This window comes from Brachycentrus maculatus, unplaced genomic scaffold, assembly GCF_059751285.1.
Source record: "Brachycentrus maculatus isolate JH-2025_06_01 unplaced genomic scaffold, ASM5975128v1 h1tg000358l, whole genome shotgun sequence".
In the NCBI taxonomy this organism is placed as follows: domain Eukaryota; kingdom Metazoa; phylum Arthropoda; class Insecta; order Trichoptera; family Brachycentridae; genus Brachycentrus; species Brachycentrus maculatus.
Window position 1 is genome coordinate 49,544 of NW_028281107.1, and position 22,513 is coordinate 72,056.

Sequence of the window (22,513 nt, forward strand, 5' to 3'; positions counted from 1 at the left end):
TTTCCAAAACTATATAATTATTTTGAAGAAAAAATAATTTTTTCATTGAATAAAGAATGTTTTAAGAAAAAATCAATTACGTAAAATTTAATCTGGATTAAGAGAAAATTAAGTTGCGCCTTAACGAATACTGAGCCTTAATACGTTCTGATATTAAAATTTTGTCCTCGAAATTCAGTTCTTGGTGATACCACGTAATGCCACGAACGTATAAAATAAATTATTCCACAAAAAATATATAGATTAGTCGAATATGAATAGTGTTATTAATAAATATGATTTTTTTTTGAGGGGAAATAAAATATGATTTTTTTCTGGTGGAATAGAAAATAAACGTTTTTATCGATAGTTATTCAGAATCAATAAACCTTGAAACTCTTTCCAAGGAGCAATACAAAATGGCTCGCAGACATGCGATATTTTCAGTAGTCCCATTACTTAAAAATATCGTGATATACATAATTAAATGGTTTTTAAAAAAAATCATAAACTGCATAACCGATATACAGTAAAACCTCGATATAACAGACTAATTGAGGGGATGGGGAGTCTGTTTAATCCGAATTTCAGTTATATAAATTATGAAGTGATAATATTAAACGTATGACGTAATTATCATGGCTGCTATTTTTTTTAAACATGCGGCGATATTTGAATTTAAGCATGTTTAATATTTATACTCGTATATCAAATATTAAAATCAAACACTGAGTTTTAGAGTCTACTTACTACCTTGTATTTCATTATTGAAAACACAAAAAAAAGTGAAAATTGTTTCGCCTTGTTATGGCATTTTTAAACTGCCGTATAACTTTATATTAACTGATGTATATGTCAAAATGATGTTTGTGTTTAATATTAACAGGATCGGTTTTTGTCCGTTATGTCGGATGTTCGTTGTATAGAGGTCCGTTATATGGAAGTTTTACAGTAATAGGTAAATTAATGTTTTTCATATCATTTTAATGTATATGTAAAACTAATGTTTATGTTTAATATTAACAGGATCGGTTTTTGTCCGTTATATCGAAAGTTCGTTGTATAGAGGTCCGTTATATCAAAGTTTTACAGTAATAGGGAAATTAATGTTTTTCATATCATTTTACGTTAGACCAGTGGTCGGCAAAATTAGCTTAAGAGCCAAATATGCACATTCCAACGATTGAAAAATTTCTTGACCGCCAAATCCGTATGCAATTCTAGTACACCTTTTTATTTATAATTCTAGAAATTTTTAATATAAGTTTTACTTGATACATGCAACTATTTCACAAAATAAATTGTTAGACGTGTTTTGATCATTTTTAAACACCGAAAGATATTTCATTCAAACCCTTATCCGCGCCCCAATAGTGCATAGGGCACTGCGTCATATAAACGCAGTGTTATCTTGATCGTTTATACGTGAAGGAAAGGTGATCAGCCCTCCTCCTCAGGTACCAGTCCAGGGTAATAAATATTAAATAAATATTAGAGTGAAAAAAAACACTTTTATTTATTTGACCCCCCCTGGGAATCGAACCCGGGACCTCCAGAACAGTAGCCGAGCGTGCTGACCATTACACTACGGAGGCGGACCGAAAGATATACTAAAAATTATGCGAATTGCATCTAAATAAGTGTCACAATAGATTTTAAGAAATATTGGTATTTACCGAGTAAAACTTGAATAAAAAATGGATACATACTAACCATAATGTGACTGCCGAATGCATTAATGAAAATTATGTTTTTTTGTGTCATTTGATTCAACATAAATGGATTTTGAATATAAACTGTTTATATTTACCCGTGAACCCTTAGATGGAAGCATCTGTAGCTTCTGAAACTAGTAACAATATAATACTCAAGTAGTAAAAAACAAGTGTTTAAAAAAATAATTAAGTCATGTCTTACCACAAAGTGAATGCCGAAACAATAAATGATATAGAAAGTAATTTTAAATGGTATAATAATTGGTTTGATGAAGTGGTGATGACGTATTAAAACCAGTACACAAAAGTAAAAGCTTAAAACTTTGTAAGCTAAGATGACATATTCTATTTTGAAATATTATGTTTACATGTCTCACCGAAAATTTGATGTTTTACACATTAAAAACATTAGTAATATACATTGATTATGATATAATGTTTTAGCAGTCTATGTCACAGTTGACACCGCCGATGGCACCGCAAATCATGTTTCGTGTTTAAAACATGACGAATGTTTTTTAAATTCACGACGAAGCACGCTTATCGATAGCACTCCACTGATTACAAAGCATTCACTAGTCGTAATGAATAAAAGCATTTCTATCTAACTTATTTTGTCGAACATCGCTCTAAATTTTGTATCTAAAGTGATACTACAGGTTTTAAACTTCAAATTGGACGTTTTAGAAATAAAATTGGACGCCTTAAAAATCAAATTGGACATTAAACGAATCAAATTGGATGTTTTACACAATAAATTGTACGTTTATTGAATTATAAAAAAGTTAGAAGTTTTAAAAATATATTTATATTAGTATATTACTATGTACATATATATGTACAGTCAGTGTAAATACCTGCCCACATATCTGATTCTTAGACTAGCAAGTGCGTTAGTCGTCAAGTTGGCAAGCCTGAGCGGCGCGCTGTCATTATATGTGCGCGCGATGTGTACTGAAGTTTTCAGACAAGATATTCAATACTACTTCGAATCAAGAGTACTTATTACTTTGAATATATATTTTTTTTTAAATTCTTTTATAAAATACAATAAAACGTCCAATTTGTTTTGTAAGGCGTCCTATTTGGTTTGTAAAAGGTCCAATTTGAAGTGAAAAACCTGTATGAAGCTATTTTAAACAATAAATTAGTACCTTAATGGATTTGCGGTATAAAAATATTGACATAAGTTTGAGATGATAGATGATAGTGACATCTATAGGTAATTTTTACAAATTAAACTATTTTATGTTTCCATATTTTGGCAAATCATTTTAATTCGCTGAATTTTTATGATCATAAAATATATTGTAAAAATGAGTTGAGAGAAAAGTGGGGAATTCATGCTCTCAAAAATAGTTCAGTAGTTCTCAGTTTTAATTTTGAAGCAAGTTTTGATCACTGGGGCCAAGCAAAATAGTACCGTGATTGCACACAACTATGGTCCAAATTCGCAACTATGTCCCTATGCCACAACTATGGTCCTAAGCCTCAACTATGATCCACATGTGGGTTACGATCACACCCAATACAGGGCCAGTCTGCGTTACGTAGCACGCAAATTACGTAATTTCGCAGTTTATTTTGATAAAAAAAAATCTCAGTAGAGTTACATGTAGGCGGAAATGACGTTGTATAATATTTTTTGTTTACGTAACACACTCAATCAAATTGTAAAAATAACAGTGTCGGGTTGTGGTCCCGTGGTTAGTGTCGGGGACTCTTGAGTCATAGTTTCTCGGTTCAAACCCACTCTAGCACGATTTGATACCTATTTTTAATAGTGAGCCACATACGATCATAGAAATAATATGAAATTGAAGTATTTTTATTTATAACAAAAACACATATATTTATATTTAAATAAAAAAAAATAGTCGAAAAGCGATTTTTTATCTGTTAAATGTGTATGTAATATTATTTCGATCGGGGGTTTAGCTATATCTAAGATTTGCGCTATATTCATTGATCAGTTCACTTCAAAATGAATGAACTTGTATTGAGTATTAGAGTCATTATTTTTTTTGTTTGAACATATAAATATGTTCAATCTTTAGTTTGAACATATAAATTAAGTTAAAATAGAGTGGAGGTAAAACCTGAAAAAATGAGGTTCACAACATTAACCACGTGACCATAGTCTGACTGTTATGATATTGGATAAGACTTTATCCACCTTTTGCAGATATGAACATCAAAGGCAGCTCTATTGCACCTAACTTTCATTAAATATATGAAAGAAATATTTTTATAAGTGTGTGCTTTTTCGATTTACTAACGGAAGTATCTAATGGATCATAGTTATGTGCTTCATAACACAACTTTGGTCCAAAATTTATAATAATAATAATAAAACCCTTATCCGCACCCCAATGGTGCATAGGGCACTGCTTCATATAAACGCAGTGTTATCTTGATCGTTTACACATGAAGGAAAGGTGATCAGCCCTCCGCTTCAGGTACCAGTCCAGGGTAATATCGAATAAATATTACAGTGAGAAAATCACATATATTTATTTGACCCCCCCCTGGGAATCGAGCCCGGGACCTCCAGAACGGTAGCCGAGCGTGCTGACCATTACACTACGGAGGCGGACATTTATCGATTTACTAACGAAAATTACTAATGGACCATAGTTAAGTGCTTCATAACATAACATTGGTCCAAATTTTATAAAGAAATTTTAAATATTTGAAATATTGTAGATATGGAATATAATATCGATTTCTGATATTTCTGAACGTAATATTATGAAGTATGTATAAACTTTTCAATAATATTTAATTTAGACGGTAGAAAAAATATGTATTGAAAACAATTTTTTTGGACCATAGTTGCGACAAATTACGGTACTAAAGTTTCATTTATTAGTAGGCCATAGTTTGATTAATGTAGTCTTTTTTAAGCTCCCTTTGAGAAATTGCCGTCAGCTTGTTAATAGGCACAACTGACACATGACTAATTACGTAATACACAATCCAATGCGGAGGGTAAACTAAAAACTTTCATTTGAAAATACGAGAGTAATGTGAAAATGTTTCAACACCGAAATGCTTTTACAAGTACGTGATTTTCCCGCTGTCCTTGCTCGTCCTTCTCGCGGTAAGTTCCGTCAGTGCTTTTAGCGAGGTGCCTTCGGCGGCCTGATCTCACGGGGCCCCGGCAGCTCTCCAGCGCTGGCCGAACAGCTGCTCCAGGTAGTATCTTAGTCAGATCCTGGTCGCGGTGGGCCCCCCCGCCAGCAGGCGCCGGCTGCGGTCCATCTCGCGCAGCTCCAGCGCCTCCTCGGCGCCCAGCAGCGCGCAGCCGCTCGTGGCGTCCGAGTCGCGCCGCTGCAGCGCCGCGCGTCGCTCCGCCTGCACCGGCAGCAAGGCCTCCCGCTCGCCGGACCCACCGCCCCCGCACACTGTCCCGTTAGCGCTGACGCCGGGCGGTCCTGCTCCTGTGCGTATAGGACTGGCTCCGAGCTCCATGTTCAAGGCAGCAGCACCAGCGTCGATCTCACTCTGCAGCATCTTGATCTTCTGTATCATTTCTCTTATCTCGTATCTAAGTATACCCAGGAAACATAGTTTTAAAAAGGCTATGACGCAGTACCCGAGGACAAACAGCACGTCTGCGGTATGTCGTAACCATGCTAGAAGCCGTTCCTCACAGCCTACTGGGTAAGGATTCCGGCAAGGTTTCTCTGGACAACAGCTCGGAGGCGCCTTGGCCCAGCTGAATGTTACGTTTTGCGGGTTCTGCGCTCCTGGTGGCGCAAAGTCTTGGACTCCTTGGACCCCGCAGCAGCGAGTCTCCCTCTGCAGCCGGTCCCACAGCTCCGTGAACTCAGGATCCGCTCCGTAGTCTCTGCCCAGCCGCAGCCGCAGGCCGGGGCGCAGCTCCCTGCAGAGCTGCTCCAGCCTGAATACCCAGAATACGCCCACGGCCGCGTCCCCCAGCAGGAGGGCTAGCAGCATGAGCCAGTAGGCGTTGAGCAACCGCTCGCTGAGCCTCAGCGCCCCCGCGCAGCCCACGGCCTGCAGCAGGCCGGCCTGCGCCAGCAGCGCGAGGTAGGCGCACAGCAGGCTGGGCTGGTGCAGCGCGAAGCCGGGCACCAGGGACCTCCTATAGTCGGCCACGAGGGTCCTCCCGGCCACGGCGCAGAACACCAGCACGGCCAGTAGCAGCACGCCGTTGCACGTGTAAATCCAGAGGCGGTAGTACCTGTCGACAATTCACAACCATTTAATACACATTGCTTCTTTTTTTCTCTTCTAATTAACCATTGCGTAGAAGGAAAAAAAGATAAAGTTGTACAAAACAATGCACCCATTTCAAGAAAACGTGTACTTTCTCTAACACATTAAATTAAAATCGTTTAGAACAAATATAAATATTTCTTAATTTTTATTTTTTTAGGATAAAATAAATAAAAAATGAAAATGATATTTTCTGGCGTTTCTCATGTATGTGATTATAGTCCAGGATTCGGACATCACACACTGATATAAGAGTTTCTGCTCAATAAAAAGCTTCTTTTCATCTCACCAATAGATATCTCTAGTGAAGTTATAATGATTCAATAATAATGTTTCTGAATTGGTTCATTTATATATAGAACTTCCAAGAATTTTATTAATGTGGTTGTCAATAATGGGTAGAATTGGTGAATCTTACACTATGTAAAGTGATCACTTTAACCAGCCTATAATGGTCGTCAGACCCGTAAATGCCCAGACTTACAAATTCGTCTTCATCTTTGATGAGATGTCCAAAAATAATATGTTAAATATTTTAGCTCATAACTTACCAAAAACTATATTTAATTATAACGTCGACCAGTTTCCAAGCAAAGGGTTATTGTGTAACAGATTTATTTTATATACGTTATAAAATGGAAAATAACAAAGTTATTGCTTCAAATATTGATATTTTTTACTTGTTAAATACCGCTATTAAGTGGTAAAATATAACCAACTAAATTATATATTATTTTTTGACATCTCATCAAAGATTTAATATATTGTTATCCTTCTTGAAGTCTGTACTTTCTCAGCATTTCTTCTCCATGTTATAATGGATAAATTTAAACGTTGTGTTTCACTCTCTCTCGCTGCTCGCGTATTCACCAGTGCTAACTATTTGTTATTTATTATTATTTTATATTTAAGACTTTTAGTTACTCTATTAGTGTATTCATTAGTGTATTTTTATATTAGATACTGTATTTATGTATTATGTTAAAGGCATTAGCCGTTTCATAAATAAATAAATAAAATGATTTCTTTGTTAGGAAAGCTCTGGTGAGATATTTAAGTATCTAAGATAGAGAAAAAGACCTTTAGAAAATACAGTTGACATAGGGAATAATATGTTTGATACAAATGCGAGGAAACACATGTGCCTTTCATATAAGGTGGCATTAATAGAATGACGTATTTCAAACAACTTTGACAAAAGACTCAGTCAACGTTATAGGGTAAACAAACCTCCAATATACACATGTCGCTCACTCCTTTCAAGAACGTCATAAATAAAAAAAACGACAATTTTCAGTTGTGCATGTTTTCGGAATGCCCAAAAAATGTACTATATCCCAGCAAAAGAGGCATATTTTTAACATGATATTTACCCGCTATAAGGCAGAAAATGTTGATTTTGCATTTTGAAGAAAAGGTATTGTTTAATTATTTTTTTAAACATACTAAATATTTTTCAAATGTAGAAAAAACCTTCAGGTTTTACCCAAAAAGATCTGTTGCACGGTGAAAAGTTCAATAAGTGGCTTGACATTTATTTTTAATACATTGTGTTATATTTTTAAACATTAAAAATGTTCTCCTGAAAAATCAAGTTTTTTGATTTATGAAGTTCTTGAAAGGAGTGAGCGATGTGTGTGCTTTACAAATATTTGTCAGATCTACGATACCAATATGACATATTCGATTGAAGTTGTGATGTAATAAAACTGGAATTGAATAAATTTAAATATTTTGACTTCTCAACATAGATGAAGAAGAATATAAAAGTCTGGGTATTTACAGTAATTATGACCTGTCATAAGCACAAGTGATCACTTTACACTTTACATACGTATAACATTGACCATTCTACCCATGATTGACAATCACACTACTGTAATTTTAGCGACTCATAGATATATCATAAATCTCATGATGGTTCATGTTTGAGTTCACGGCAGCATCTATGATTAGTTTAAAAATACAGTCATACAATACAATACAAAAGTAATTCAAAGGCATCTTATTTTGCATTTTCATTAAACACCATTAAGATATAGGACAACAAAAAGTATTTCAAAGGTATCTGACCTAATAGCTTCGTTTAACACAATAGTGTTTAATGAAGAATACTATCGTAAAAACTATTGAAAGGCATCTCACCTCATAGCTGATAAACACCATTCAAGAATAAAATCGTATAAAAGCAATTTGAAGGCATCTCACCCCTTGGCTTCGTTAAACACTGTTCAAGAATACAATCATACAAATTAATTTAGAGGCATTTCACCCTATACTTCTATTGAACACCATTTAAAAATACATTAAAAAAATATTTCAAAGGCATCTCACCTCATAGCTTTGTTAAACAATTTTCAAGATACAACCATGCAAATTAATTTAGAAGCATCTCACCCTATACTTACAATTAAAAATATTTCAAAGGCATCTCACCCCTTAGCTTTGTTAAATACTTTTCAAGAATACAATCATATAAAATAAATTTAAAGTCATCTCACCTCACATATCGTAGTCGTACAGGAGAAAGTGACCAACTAACAAAACGTAAAATGTTCAGGAGGGCCATTTTAGTCACATTTGCTTGGCAACAAAATAAACATCAATGCAGTTAGTAATTTTTAACAAGTCAATATATTATACTTCCAAGTTTAAAATCCTTTGGGATTTTTTCAGGGTAATATTAAGCTAGTAAGATATCAAATAGTCAATGATCACATTTTTGTAAAAAATGCACTTGGTCACTTTCTCCTGTATGACTAAGATATCTTAATCAACACCATTCAAGAATATAACCGTATAAAAGGGCTTAGTTAAATACCATTGAAAAATACAAGTCAACGATAGGAATCTCACCTCATAGCTTTAGCTGCGTTGCAGTCGGCAAGCAGCGATTCCAGCGGCGGCGGCAGGTTGGTCCGCTTGCGGGCGGCCGGCGTGAGATCGTTGAGGATGTGGCAGGCGGCCAGCTGGGGGGGCGCGGGGGGCCCACCCTTGTCCTGGCTGTTGTTGAGCGGAGCCCCGGCCGCCGCGGCCCCGCCGCCCCCGCGCCGCCCGCAGCACCAGCCGCCCGCGCCCCCTGAACTGGCCTGGCGCACCAGCATCACCGTCATGCCGCCCGCCTACCGCCCGCCTACCCCCGCGCGCCGAGCATGGCCGCCGCCCGCCGCCTATGCCGCCATCCACCCGGCCAGGGCGGGCCTTCAACTCCACCGCCTCCCGGGACTATAGTGCCTACCCTCGACCAGCACTCCTACTCTCGAATATCACGCCTAACTTCTGATATCGCCCCAAGTCTCGACTATTGCCCCAACTCTCAACTATTGCCCCAACTCTCGACTATTGCCCCTACTCTCGAATATTGCACCTACTCTTGAGTATCGTTCCACCTCTCGACTATTGACCCAACGTTTGACTATCGCACTTAGCGTCGAATATCGCAGAAACCCTCGACTATTGCTCCAACTCTCGTCTATTGTCCTCACCCTTGACTGTCGCACCTACCGTCGACTATCGCGTTCACTCTCGACTATTGCGTCTACCTTCGAATATTGCACCAACCTTCGACTATCGCATCTTTCTTCGACTAACGCAACTTTGATACCTTCCGACCACGTTTTTGCTCCGATACTTCACATCCACTACTGTACTGTTATTTCGTGGCTGACCAACTGAACAACTACTGGTTCCTTTCACTGTCTACACTGGGACATTTCTAGAAACTTGATGGTGGTGTTAAAAATTTGTATTTATTTAGATTGGCAGTGATAAGGACTTTGAAAGCTACTTAATGTCAATTCACCGTTAGATCGAGATACAATTTTGTTTCACAAATAAAATATTGCTTTGGGATAATAGTGCTTTGCAAGAAAGGTCTTTCAAGATGGTCTAGATCTGTATCAGAGATTTCAATCTTCTTTCTGTATTACTTCCGAGATCTTTGTTTGACTTGAAATTGATCACAGCTTTTCTCTTGTTTTTCTTCAAAAATCGTTGTTTGACTTCGAATGTATGTATAATCGATCTCTTTTGACCAGGCAGTTGTTAGTTCTTCTTTATAGATCTAGATTTATCCTCAAAAATCTTAAATATTTCTTTAATTTGCTTCTACAATCAGTCACTTTAAATTTATCACTTTTGCGTAACTATTATCTCACCCAATCACACAGTTCTTAATTTATCTTCGATGATTTGATTTATTTATTACATCCACAAAATATTCGTCGTGTTTAAATTCTCCTGCGTTTTTTAAAATTCTTTCTCAAAATTTAGTTCACTTCGCTTTATAAACTTTTAACCAACACATCCAGATATAACTCACCCCTTTATTGTTTTGCTAATATCAATATTGTTCTTTAAGTTGCTTTGAAATTGTTCTACAACAAAACAAATTTACGAGTTTGAGTTACCGCGAAAGTTTTACAAGAAAATTATTCACTTGTTTTGCACTTTTGGTCTCGAATGTTAGCGAATTCAATGTTTGGCAGTTGTTTCAGTAAAACATTAACAAGGCACGCGTTGGTTCAACTTTTGACTTGGAGAAATACAACGTAACAAATGATATCGAAGGATAAATTGTCAATGAATTCATATATGTAATTTCAAGATGACCATGCGTTATGGATGACTATGATCAACTGATTTCGCGTAGCTTTAAAATATAAACGCAACAACGGATTTTTTAATTAGATACGTGAGTTTTATAACAAACTAATACAATATTACAGTATGGTTACTTGTATTTTTTTATTGTATTATTATCACGTTATCCGCAGTGCTTATTATCTCAGAAAATACGTGAATTTTATGTCAAAACGCAAAGCAATTTCTCTCGAGTAATGGAAATATCCAGTTCATAGTTTTTCCGCTTCACAGCTCCCGGCTTGGCTGATACAGCTCCTCCTTGTTCCCGTTTGTAATCTGAAAAGAAGAAATACGTTCTCATTAGTTATACGCGATGCAAATTTGTTATTTTATTCACGTAACCGTATTCAAATCAATGTAATCATATTATTTAAATTAACAACTACATTATTAAGCACGTTTTCTAGGGATGGAAAGATATATAAAGGAGTGTGAATGTTGGGAATAAAGTTGTATATGCACTTAAATCAGTAGGAAGTATTTAAATAAAACTGACTTTTATTTTTTAGCTCTTCTATGTATTGTGTTCATTATTATTATTTTTTTAAGTTATTTAATGAAGGATGTAAATACATACTTTGTTACAGAGCTTGTATATGTGTCGCCTACTTTCAAAATACGCCAGATCCAATTTTAAACGATTTAAAAATAAGTAGTTTATTGAAATGCCAATTGTGGGTTTTATTGTTTATAAATTTATATACTTGAAAACTCTGCTAAAAAATACTTAAAAACAGCATTTTATTCAAATTCCGATATATTCATGAAACTTGCCTTCTGACCCATATCGGCCAATCAGGTTAGTAGAAGTTACTATAAAAATGAAGAGTAAATCCACTCAAGAGTAGGAATAGGCGATAAAACTTATGCATTTTTAATAAATGTTTTTCAAACATGATTTTCAAACGCCACAAACATACGGTGTTTGAAAATGACGCGGAATGGCATCGAAACACGTGTCACAGTAAAACATTAATTAAAATTTAATAGATTTTAATACAAAGTGAATGCCAAATCAATTAATGAAAGAAATTATAAAGTTGAAGCCTAAGTAGCGCCTTGATAAGTGGTGTTGCATAAGCCGTAGCTAGATTTCAGAGTCACTTGGACGTTTGGTAATTCAAAGACAGTTATTCTTTTGATAAAATGACTTGTTATCGCAAAATAAGAAGCAAGGGATGAAGTAAGGGTATGTTTTAATATTCAAGTCATGATAATTCATTCAGACGCATATCCTCTCGTATTGTTTGCGTGCGAGTCCTATGCGTACATATCCTTCCTTTATTAAACTTTATTAGATATGCCACGAACGTGCCCTTGTCCTTACAGAAAATCATGTTAACCCCACTCTCGTCTCATTTTTCTTGAAAAAATAAATATTGTAACGATTCCTTTCCAATGTATTATATATTTCCTTACTTATTGATTCGGCATTAACTTTGTGGAATTACATGTTGATTTTTTTTTAATTCAACACTTAAATATACCACTTTGATGAGTTTTATTTACATATATGACTAGTGGAAAACTCACAGATGTTTTCATCTTCTGGTACAGATGTTTTCAACTAAAATGAATGTTTATCAGTTTTAATTTGTACCAGAAGATGAAAATATCTGTAAGTTTTCGAAACTAGTCGGATATATAAATAAAACTCATCAAAGTGGTATATTGAAGTGTTTAATTTAAAAAAAAAAAATAAAAATATATATATATATATATATATATATATATATATATATATATATATATATATATATATATATATATATATATATATATATATATTTACAATATAAACCTTCCTGGATAATATTTTGTTTATTAAAAGCATTGTTAATTTAGTGGTATGATAATATAACACCCTCCTTATCATTCATCGTTCACTTTGTGTAATATCACTTTAATAAACACTAATAACAACATTTTGAGTGTGTACCTATACTTGTTCACAAACCTGGATTATCTCCAATTATAGGAGTTATTTTTCATATTTATTTTTTTGACATCTCATCAAAGATGAAGAAGAATATGGAAGTCTGGGCATTTAAACAAATTTAAGCAAATGCCCAGACTTCCATATTCTTCTTCATCTTTGATGAGATGTCAAAAAATAATATGTAAAAATATGAAATAAAAAAATCTTCCAAAAACAATTACTGACCCTAATCTGCATCCAATTTACCGTTCTCCATAACCATTTTACCGCATTCATTGTATGAATTAATTCGTGACTACCGGTTTAGAAATAATCATTCCATCAGGTCATTAAAATGAATAGTTACGGTCTGACATTTATACAAAAATAAATATTTTTAAGAGAGAAAGAAGGCGAACGAACCACAATGGTAATATTTTTAACATCAAATCCACGTTCAATATAAACAAGATTAGGTATTTCATAAAATCAGAACCTGAAATATAGGTAAGTACTGTAAAGTATCGACCCCTAAACGCATGACAGCAAAACGCGCCGGCCACTGCACTACGGATTTCAATACAGCTTGGTCGCTGAACTTTGGGTTTAAGAACCCAGTAACAAGTTTTACAAGTTGTAAGCCGCCAGTCCTTTCAGCGCATTTCCCAAGGGAAGACATAACTCCATAATAGCCCATTTGTTATGAAAGCACACTGAAAGTGAAACTCGTTAAATATTAGAAAGTATAAATTTATATATAAAAATACATATGTATATATATATATATATATATATATATATATATATATATATATATATATATATATATATACATATATATATATACATATATATATATACATATATAAATATATATATATATATATATATATATATATATATATATATATATATATATATATATATATATATATATATATATATATATATATATATATATATATATATATATATATATATATATATATATATATATATATATATATATATATATATATATATATATATATATATATATATATATATATATATATATATATATATATATATATATATATATATATATATATATATATATATATATTTATATATAAATATATATATATATATATATATATAATATATATATATATATATATATATATATATATATATATATATATATATATATATATATATATATATATATATATGTATATATATATATATATATATATATATATATATATATATATATATATATATATATATATATATATATATATATATATATATATGCAATTATTAAAATTAGCTAATTACAATCTGAGTTTCTGCTGAATAAAAAGCTTCATTTCATCTCACCAATAGATGTCTCTAGTGAAGTTTTAGTGATTCAAGAACAAGGTTTCTCAATTGGTTCATATATAATAGAACTTCCAAGAATTTGAGTAGTGTGGTTGTCAATAAAGTGTAAAATTGGTGAATGTTACACTTGTGTAAGTGATCACTTAAACCAGCCTATGACGGTCGTCAGCCCCGTAAATGCCCAGACTTCCATGTTCTTCATCATCTTTGATGAGATGTCAAAAAATACTATGAAAAATTACTCCTATAATCGGAGATAATCCAGATTTGTGAACAAGTATTTAGACACACTCAAAATATTGAAATATAAATATATTTAAAAAAAAAAATTTCAGGCGTTTCCCAGTTTGTAAAATAATCCGGTTACCTTGCATACATCCTACAAATACAAATTAAATGGTATCTGCTTTTCTAGACCATCCATAGATGTAATGTGTTGTGAGAGTAATGATATGCGCATGACTTTAAAAAAAAAATTGAATGTTGGACATGTACAAAGTGATCAACCAGTCTTTGACAGGTTATACGCCCTGTAAATAACCAAACATCCATAATCTTCTTCATCTATTTTGAGATATCAAAAAATGTAAATTTTAAATGTTTATATTTATTAAGATATTTTTTGCACGAAAGGGTAAACTGAATACATATTTTTGTCGGTGTTTTGTGGAAAGAAACCACTCCAACAAAAAACGGACGGATTTCGATAAGCGTTTTGCGGCTAGGGTTACTAATGGTGGGAAAAAACAGATCCCGGGACACTATGAATAAGAAGGAGGAATCCCACAAAGGAAATTGGTAGGAATTAAAGGGATTTGCAGCGGGACGTGACCGGACCACAAAAGGGGCAGTTATAGAAACGGTGTGAGAGGAAGAACGCTTTGTGATTTGACTGGCTCTATTTTTTTTATTTATTTATTGAACGGCTGAAGCCTTTAAGATAATACATATATACAGTGTCTAATATAAAAATACACTAATAGAAAACAAAAAGACTTATAACAAATAGTCTTATAATATAAAATTATAATAAAATAACAAATAGTAAGCACTGGTAAATACACGTCTCCTTCGAACACTATCAGCGAGCAGCAAGAGAGAGTGAAACACAACGTTTAAATTTATCCATTGTAACATGGAGAAGAAATGCTGAGAAAGTACAGATTTCAAGGAGGATAAAAATAAATTAAATAAATCGATACTTTCAAAAGCATTGGCTAACATGTGAAGCCGCGGAATCGGAGAGAACATGGCATAGTTTGCATTATGTACAAATACTTCGAATACAGATTTTGCCTAGTACATCTTAGACGCACGCTCAGCTTTATTTGATTAAGGACATCATGGCTGTCCAAAAAATGTTGAGAATTTTATATAACAGGACCAGATCAGTAATTACCCTTCTATCACTAGATTTATTAATTTATTTAAGATTTATTCTAGCTACACATCATGTGTTTATATATGCCCCACAAAAAATTATAAACAAGATACCCTGGTTTAAAAAAAAGAACCATCTAATTGTTGCCTACTTTCAAAATCCACCAGATCCATGTAAGTCGATTTTACAAAAAATGCAAAATCCTCCGGGTAGCATTTATGTTTCAAAGATTTGTTTATCTTTAGATAAAATATTGTGAAATAGAGAATTTTCCCATTTTTTTGGAATATTTTAACACTGTTTCTAGGAATAACCATTCCGTCATCAGGTTGACAGCTTGACCTGATGATATTGTTGGAATAGTTATTCTGAAACCGGACGTCATAATGTAGTGTTTTTATGTAGTATTATATAAAGTGAACGCTGAATATTTTTTTTTCTATGTAAAATGCAGTTCCACCAAAAAATGTCAGTACAAAAAGTTGTAAACCTGTTTCATATTTATCTGTACATTTTCCTTGTGCTTTTTTTACAATGCAAAGAGAGAAAGGAAATATATTTGATTCCATATTCTCTATATTATTAATATTTAAAGCATTTACTTTGTGGTTAGTCATTTTTTACTTTTTTTTTGTTTATAATAATGTTTATAATTATTGTTTATAATATTAGTATATAACCACTCACGGTGAGTAGTTATATACTAATATTATTAACATTTTTGTAAAAAAAAAATATATATATATTTGATTCCGTTTCTACAATAGATTCGGGTATAGAATAAAGTAGTCTAAATGGGACAAAAATAACGACAAGGTGGAGAAAGCTAACCTAATGTGAGGAGAGAAAAATATTCAGTGTTTTTTTAGGGCAAACAGACTCCAGCCGAGACTGACGAGAAGAAGGTCTAGGGATGAGAAGGGAGGTATTCGAAGAGGGTTAGGGAATGAAGAGTGTAGAAGTATCGATAACACACGTGTTTTGTTTACAGTTTAATGGGATAGTGATTGATATCTGATGGTTTGATGAAAATATGTATGTATTTGTAAGTATATATATTTATATATATAATATATATATATATATATATATATATATATATATATATATATATATATATATATATATATAAATATATAAATATATATATATATATATATATATATATATATATATATATATATATATATATATATATATATATATATATATATATATATATATATATATATATATATATATATATATATATATATATATATATATATATATATATATATATATATATATATATATATATATATATATATATATATATATATATATATATATATATATATATATATATATATATATATATATATATATATATATATATGAAAATAACATTTTGAGTTTGTCCAAATACTTGTTCACAAATTTGGATTATCTCTAATTATAGAAGTATTTTTCATGGGTTCATATATATAGAACATCCAAGAAAGCGATTGTTTTTCGCCTAGAATTTTCACTCATGAATTACATGAAATTATAGTAACTTTAAACATAAAGAGTGAATCCACTCACGAGTAGGCATAGGCTATGAAACTTATAAAGTTGAAGCCTGAGTAGGGACATGATAAGCGGTGTTGCATAAGCCGTAGCTAGATTTCAGAGTCACTTGGGCATTAGGTAATTCAAAAAAAAAACTTCCAAGAATTTGAGTAGTGTGGTTTTCAATAATGGGTAGAATTGGCGAATGTTTCACGTGTGTAAAGCGATCACTTAAACCAGACTATGACGGTCGTCAGCCCCGTAAATGCCCAGACTTCCATATTCTTTTCATCTTTGATGAGATGTCAAAAAATAATATAAAATGGAGTTATAATAAAGTTACAAATTTAACGCCAAATCTAAAAATATAGCAGCTAATAAATATTATAAAAAGAGACTAATCGTACTACTGTAAACCTATACCTCAGAGCAACGAGTTTTTTAAAACATAAAATCCACCTGATTTTCAAGCATCCATTATTCAATTTTAATCACTGTTCCCACCCTTTTAAACCCACCCACTGTTTTTCACCCCTTCTTACCTATGTTTCATCTATCTCTCCTTCTTCCTTGCTCTTCTCCAAACCATCCCTTTTGATATATCCATTTAATTAGAGACAAGAGCCGAGGTCACGCTGTAGCTGAACAAAATGGCGAAGCCAAGAAAAAGGTATTTTTACAATACGTAAATCAGTTATTTTCTTCTTTGAAAGCGCTTTTATAACTAGTGAATATTATGTTAGAGAAAGATCTTTCGGTTTATTTTCAGAATTATCGTGGGTGGATAATTTGAGTCAACATTGTGAAAAAAAAGTAGAATACAAGCTCGTTATTCGTCTTTATTATTCATTTATTCAATTATTTGTCTTCTTACCCTTATCCGCACCCAATGGTCTATACCAGTGATCCGCAAACTTTTTCTATTCAAGGTACATCTACAAAATTAAGAAATTTCAGAGGTGCATATTAACCATGTTATAGAAACATATTTAACATATCGCTCACTCCTTTCAAGAACGTCATAAATCAAAAAACTTAATTTCTCAGGAGAACGTTTTTAAAGTTTAAAAAATATGATACAATGTATTAAAAATAAATATCAAGCCACTTATTGAATGAACTTTTTACTGTGCAACAGATCTTTAAAGGTAAAACCTGAACGTTTTTTCTCTATTTGAAAAATATTTTGTAAATTTAAAAAAATAATTAATAAATACCTTTTCTTCAAAATGCAAAAACAACACTTTCATCCCTGTAGCGGGTAAATATTAAGTTAAAAATATGCCGCCTTTGCTGGGATATAGTAGTTTTTCTTGGCATTCCAAAAACATGCACAACTGAAAATTGACGATTTTTGATTTATGACGTTCTTGAAAGGAGTGAGCGATATTATGTTTAATGCGAAATGTGAGCCTACTTAACTTGCTAAGTAACTAACCATCACGCCGCTTCCCTGCAGGGGTAGGCAGAGAGAAAAGAACGCCACACCACTCTGTCTTTGCAAACTACCTTTGCCTCTTCCACGTTCATGCCTCATACATACCCACCGGATATTACGACTCCTAGCCTACTTTACTGAGCACAGGCAATCGAAATTTGGAGCAATCGTGTTATAGCAAATTATAACATCTTCCTATAGGGTGATGAATTTGCGCCACCGCGAACATAAAATAGATAACAACAGAGTAAAATGAACTGAAAAAAATAATGGATAGTTTTTTTACTCTTCAAATGATTCTTTTCTGGGGTGAAATGCCCCCCCCCCCCACGTATTGTTTTGGATCCCAAATAAACAGCGAATACATCCTCCCTTATCTCGGGTGTCACTCGCTAATGATAAACGGCCTTTTCAAATATAATAATAAACTACCCCATTGCAGCTAGCTACCCTTAACTCTTCGCGTCCAAGAAGCCGTATCGAATCTTATTTTCCTGAGTACATTTTTTAAAATTTAGCATCCTGAATACTCACATTTTTTTGTTATTAATTTATTTTTTAAACCTTGAGATGAAATGTGTATAGTTTTTAAAATATGGTATAAAAATTATGTAAAATACAGTGATTTTTTTAATCAGAACGTTACGAAAATGATTACATGAAATAACAGTGTAGTTTAATATTGCCTGTTGATGAGAAAATTTATAGTTCTTTAATTTCATTAATTGATTCGTATGTCACTTTGTAGTAATATCAGTCCATTTAAAAAAAAATTTGGGAAATACCACTATTTCTTAAAACATATTGTGATAGAATGAATTGAAAATGATGCAAAATGCTTGGAAACACGTGTCACAATAGATTAAAAGAAATAATGATATTTACATAGTACAACTTTAATTAAAAATTGATATATATCCATTACCACGGAATATCTATTACCACAAAGTGACTGCCAAATCAATTAATGAAATTAAAAATATAACTTTTGTTCATTATTTTTTGACATCTCATCAAAGATGAAGAAGAATATGGAAGTCTGGGCATTTACGGGGCTGACGACCGTCATAGGCTGGTTTAACTGATCACTTTACACACGTGTAACATTCACCAATTCTACCCATTATTGACAACCACACTACTAAAATTCTTGGAAGTAACATGAAAATAACTCCTGTAATTGGAGATAATCCAGATTTTGTGAACAAGTATTTGGACACACTCAAAATGTTGTCATTTTTTTTTAATACCAATATTCAGTTTATTTATTCAGTTGTATTTTATGTTGAAATCGTCATGCAATATTTCACAAACGCTAGATCAATGAATAATATATATACAAAGTTGCATGTTTTACTATGTTAATTTTCTGAAAGGTTCATATTTACAAACCCACATACAACGAGCGAGGTTTTGAGGCTGACCTAAAAGTGTAGAAATATTTTATCTATCCTATTAATTTTTATTCCCCATTCTTTAGGTTTCAGCCCGTCGAGGTACGACCGCGATAAGAACCATCCTGTCATCCGTTTTGTAACTACAAAATTATTTGCAACGATCGAAAATATAAAATATTATAAAATATATCGAATTTCGCCTCTCCAATTTCAGATAAGCGTGAAATTTATTATTATTTTAATATATAAATTCGCTTCCATTGAATATTCTGGTGATATACACACAGATAATCTCAAAACGCTCCCTAGAATAAGTGGTGGTTGGAAAACAAGTCAGCCTTGTTAACAACAACGTTTCGTAACAACAAAGTATTGTAAATTAAATTTAAATAAAAAAAATAATATTGTAAATAACACATGTCGCTCACTCCCTTTAACAACGTCATATATCAGAAAACTAGATTTTTCAAGAAATCGTTTTTAAAGTTTAAAAATATAATACAATGTATTGAAAATAAATATCAGCCACTTATTGAACTTATTACTGTGCAACAGATTTTTTTAGGTAAAACCTAAATGTTTTTTCTCAGTTTGAAAAATATTTAGTGTATTTAAAAAAATAATTAAACAATACATTTTCTTGATAATGCAAAAACAACACTTTCTGCCCTGTAGCGGGTAAATATTAAGCTAAAAATATATCACTTTTGCTGGGAAATAGTACATTTTCTGGGCATTCCGAAAACACGCACAACTGAAAATTGACGATTTTTGATATATGACGTTCTTGAAAGAAGTGAAAGTGATATATGACGTTCTTGAAAGAAGTGAAGTGTTTTTCACCTAAATAATATGTTACATTCACCTTAAAAGTTCAACACGGATTTATTTCTGGCTCTATTTGTAGATAATAAAGCGGAAATACTATGAAATCTATATATTGTATTTGTGTTCAGTCTTATTATAAAAAAAACTAATACTCATTTTTTTAAATTGATTTTAGTCGAATACATTTTAAGGTTTTCAAAATAACAAATATAGTAATATGAAAGTATTAAAATTATTGGCAAGGTTTGAATGCAATTTTTGACATGGTTTTCATAATTACAAGTATAACACTATGAAATTATAAAAATTATTTGCAAGGTTTTTAAAATAAGAAGAACAGCACTTTAATATAAGTGGCAATGTTTTTTATAATTACAAGTAAAACACTGTGAATTTAATGAATTTATTGACAAAGGTTGTTATTAATTGTATTTAAATTGAAAAAAGAGAAATATTAGTGTTCTCATTATTTACAAAAATACTTAAATTTCATACTATTTCTGCGAGCCAGAGAGGCTCATTATTAAAAATACATTCAACCACATAAAATTGTGGTAGAGAGGGTTCGAACCAAGAATTAACAATAAATATGGGAGTCGAACACTGCAATATATCGTTCCGAACATTTTTAATTTGTTGCCGACGGACGTTATAGGTCAAAATAAAATATGGAACAAAGACAAAATAAAGAAATCGATAAAAGAGTTAATTTTATGAAAATTGTAAAATGTTTATATTCTTAATTTTTTTCTCTTTTTTGAGTGGTTGATATCGTAAAAAAACAATAAAAAATGTATTGAAAAAGAACTCCACCGACAAGACACATAAGGTTTTGGTGGGTCTCTGCAAAAAAAAGTTCTAAATATGTATAAATTGTGATTTAAATAAATGTATACAAATAAAATAAAAAATAAAATCCAAAAACTCTGACTCAAGAGTCCGCGACACTAACCACGGGACCACAATTATAATAATAAGTAAAGCACAAGGAATCGATGAAATTAGTGGCTAGGTTTTCATAATAGCAAGTACTTAAAAAAAATTGAATTTATCGTCAGATGTGACAAAAAATAATAATTATTTTTCACCTAAATAATATTCAACCTTCACCCTAAAAGTTCCACAGCGGATCTATTTCTGGTTCCATTTTCTGACAGTGTCATAATGAAGCTCCATTTCCATGTGTGGGACCCATTATGGTATATTCCAGACACCCCCAATTAAGGGTGGGTCAAGTTAAAAGTTGTAACTTTCAAAAGATATTGTTTCATATTGTTTTTTTGGGGACACAAAACACAAGCAAAATGATATATGGATATGAATACAAACGACCAGTGCTTTTTTACGGTATTTACAATAATATTTATAGTAAGAAAGGTGTGTGGATATGTTTTGGGCATGTAAATCGAATGGTAAAAAAAGATCCTTAAAATAAATTTATGAGGCGAATGTGGTTGGTAATAGAAGTAGAGGAAGACCGAGGAAAACTGGACATGATCAAGATTATTTATTATATTTGGGCGTGGTCAGATCAGGAGTCATAATAATCGGCGGGTATGTATGAGAATATGTATGAATAATGTGGAAGAAGCCAAGATTGTTTGCGAAGACAGATTTGTGTGGCGTTCTATTGTGTCTGTCTACCCTTATGGGAAAGCGGCGTGTTGGATTGTTAGTTTTTTTTTTAAATAATATTATTAATGATTTTTTTCTATGCTTCTTACCTTTCAATGAGTCTTCTTGTTCACAAAATCTGGATTATCTCCAATTACAGGAAATAATCAAGATTTTGTGAACAAGTATTTGGAAACACTCAAAATGTTGTGAATAAATTATCTGGTCAAATTATAAGCTGAAAAAATAAAAATGAAAATGATATTTTCTGGCGTTTCTCATGTGTGTGATTATAATCCAGGATTCGGACCTCACATACTAATAAAAGAGTTTCTGCTCAATAAAAAGCTTATTTTCATCTCACCAATAGATGTCTCTAGTGAAGTTCTAGTGATTCAAGAACAATGTTTTAAAATTGGTTCATGTATATAGAACTTTCAATAATTTGAGTAG

The 22,513-nt window shown here is 32.3% G+C and overlaps 2 protein-coding genes across 3 annotated transcripts in view; one reads left to right on the top strand and one right to left on the bottom strand.

Annotated features, from left to right (window-relative positions):
• LOC148303642 (uncharacterized) overlaps window positions 1–22,513 on the top strand; it is a 384,039-nt gene that overhangs the window by 39,863 nt on the left and 321,663 nt on the right. The window lies entirely within an intron of this gene.
• Window positions 4,826–9,173, bottom strand: LOC148303643 (uncharacterized). 2 transcript variants are annotated; one of them, XM_088269613.1, is made up of 2 exons: window positions 8,796–9,173; window positions 4,826–5,904 (listed from the first exon to the last, which is right to left on the bottom strand). In XM_088269613.1, the coding sequence occupies exons 1-2, from the start codon at window positions 9,050–9,052 to the stop codon at window positions 4,905–4,907; spliced, it is 1,257 nt and encodes a 418-aa protein (XP_088125739.1). In that variant the 5' UTR covers window positions 9,053–9,173; the 3' UTR covers window positions 4,826–4,904. The 2 variants fall into 2 exon arrangements, with proteins under 2 accessions (XP_088125739.1, XP_088125740.1); XM_088269614.1 differs by lacking the exon at window positions 8,796–9,173 and adding an exon at window positions 6,424–6,540.

Excerpts from the sequence above, each read along its gene's own strand:
- LOC148303643 (XM_088269613.1), bottom strand. The coding sequence starts at position 9,052 with ATGACGGTGATGCTGGTGCGCCAGGCCAGTTCAGGGGGCGCGGGCGGC. Across the intron at positions 5,905-8,795 it reads AACGCAGCTAAAGCTATGAG|GTACTACCGCCTCTGGATTT; the intron begins GTGAGATTCCTA and ends AATTGTCGACAG.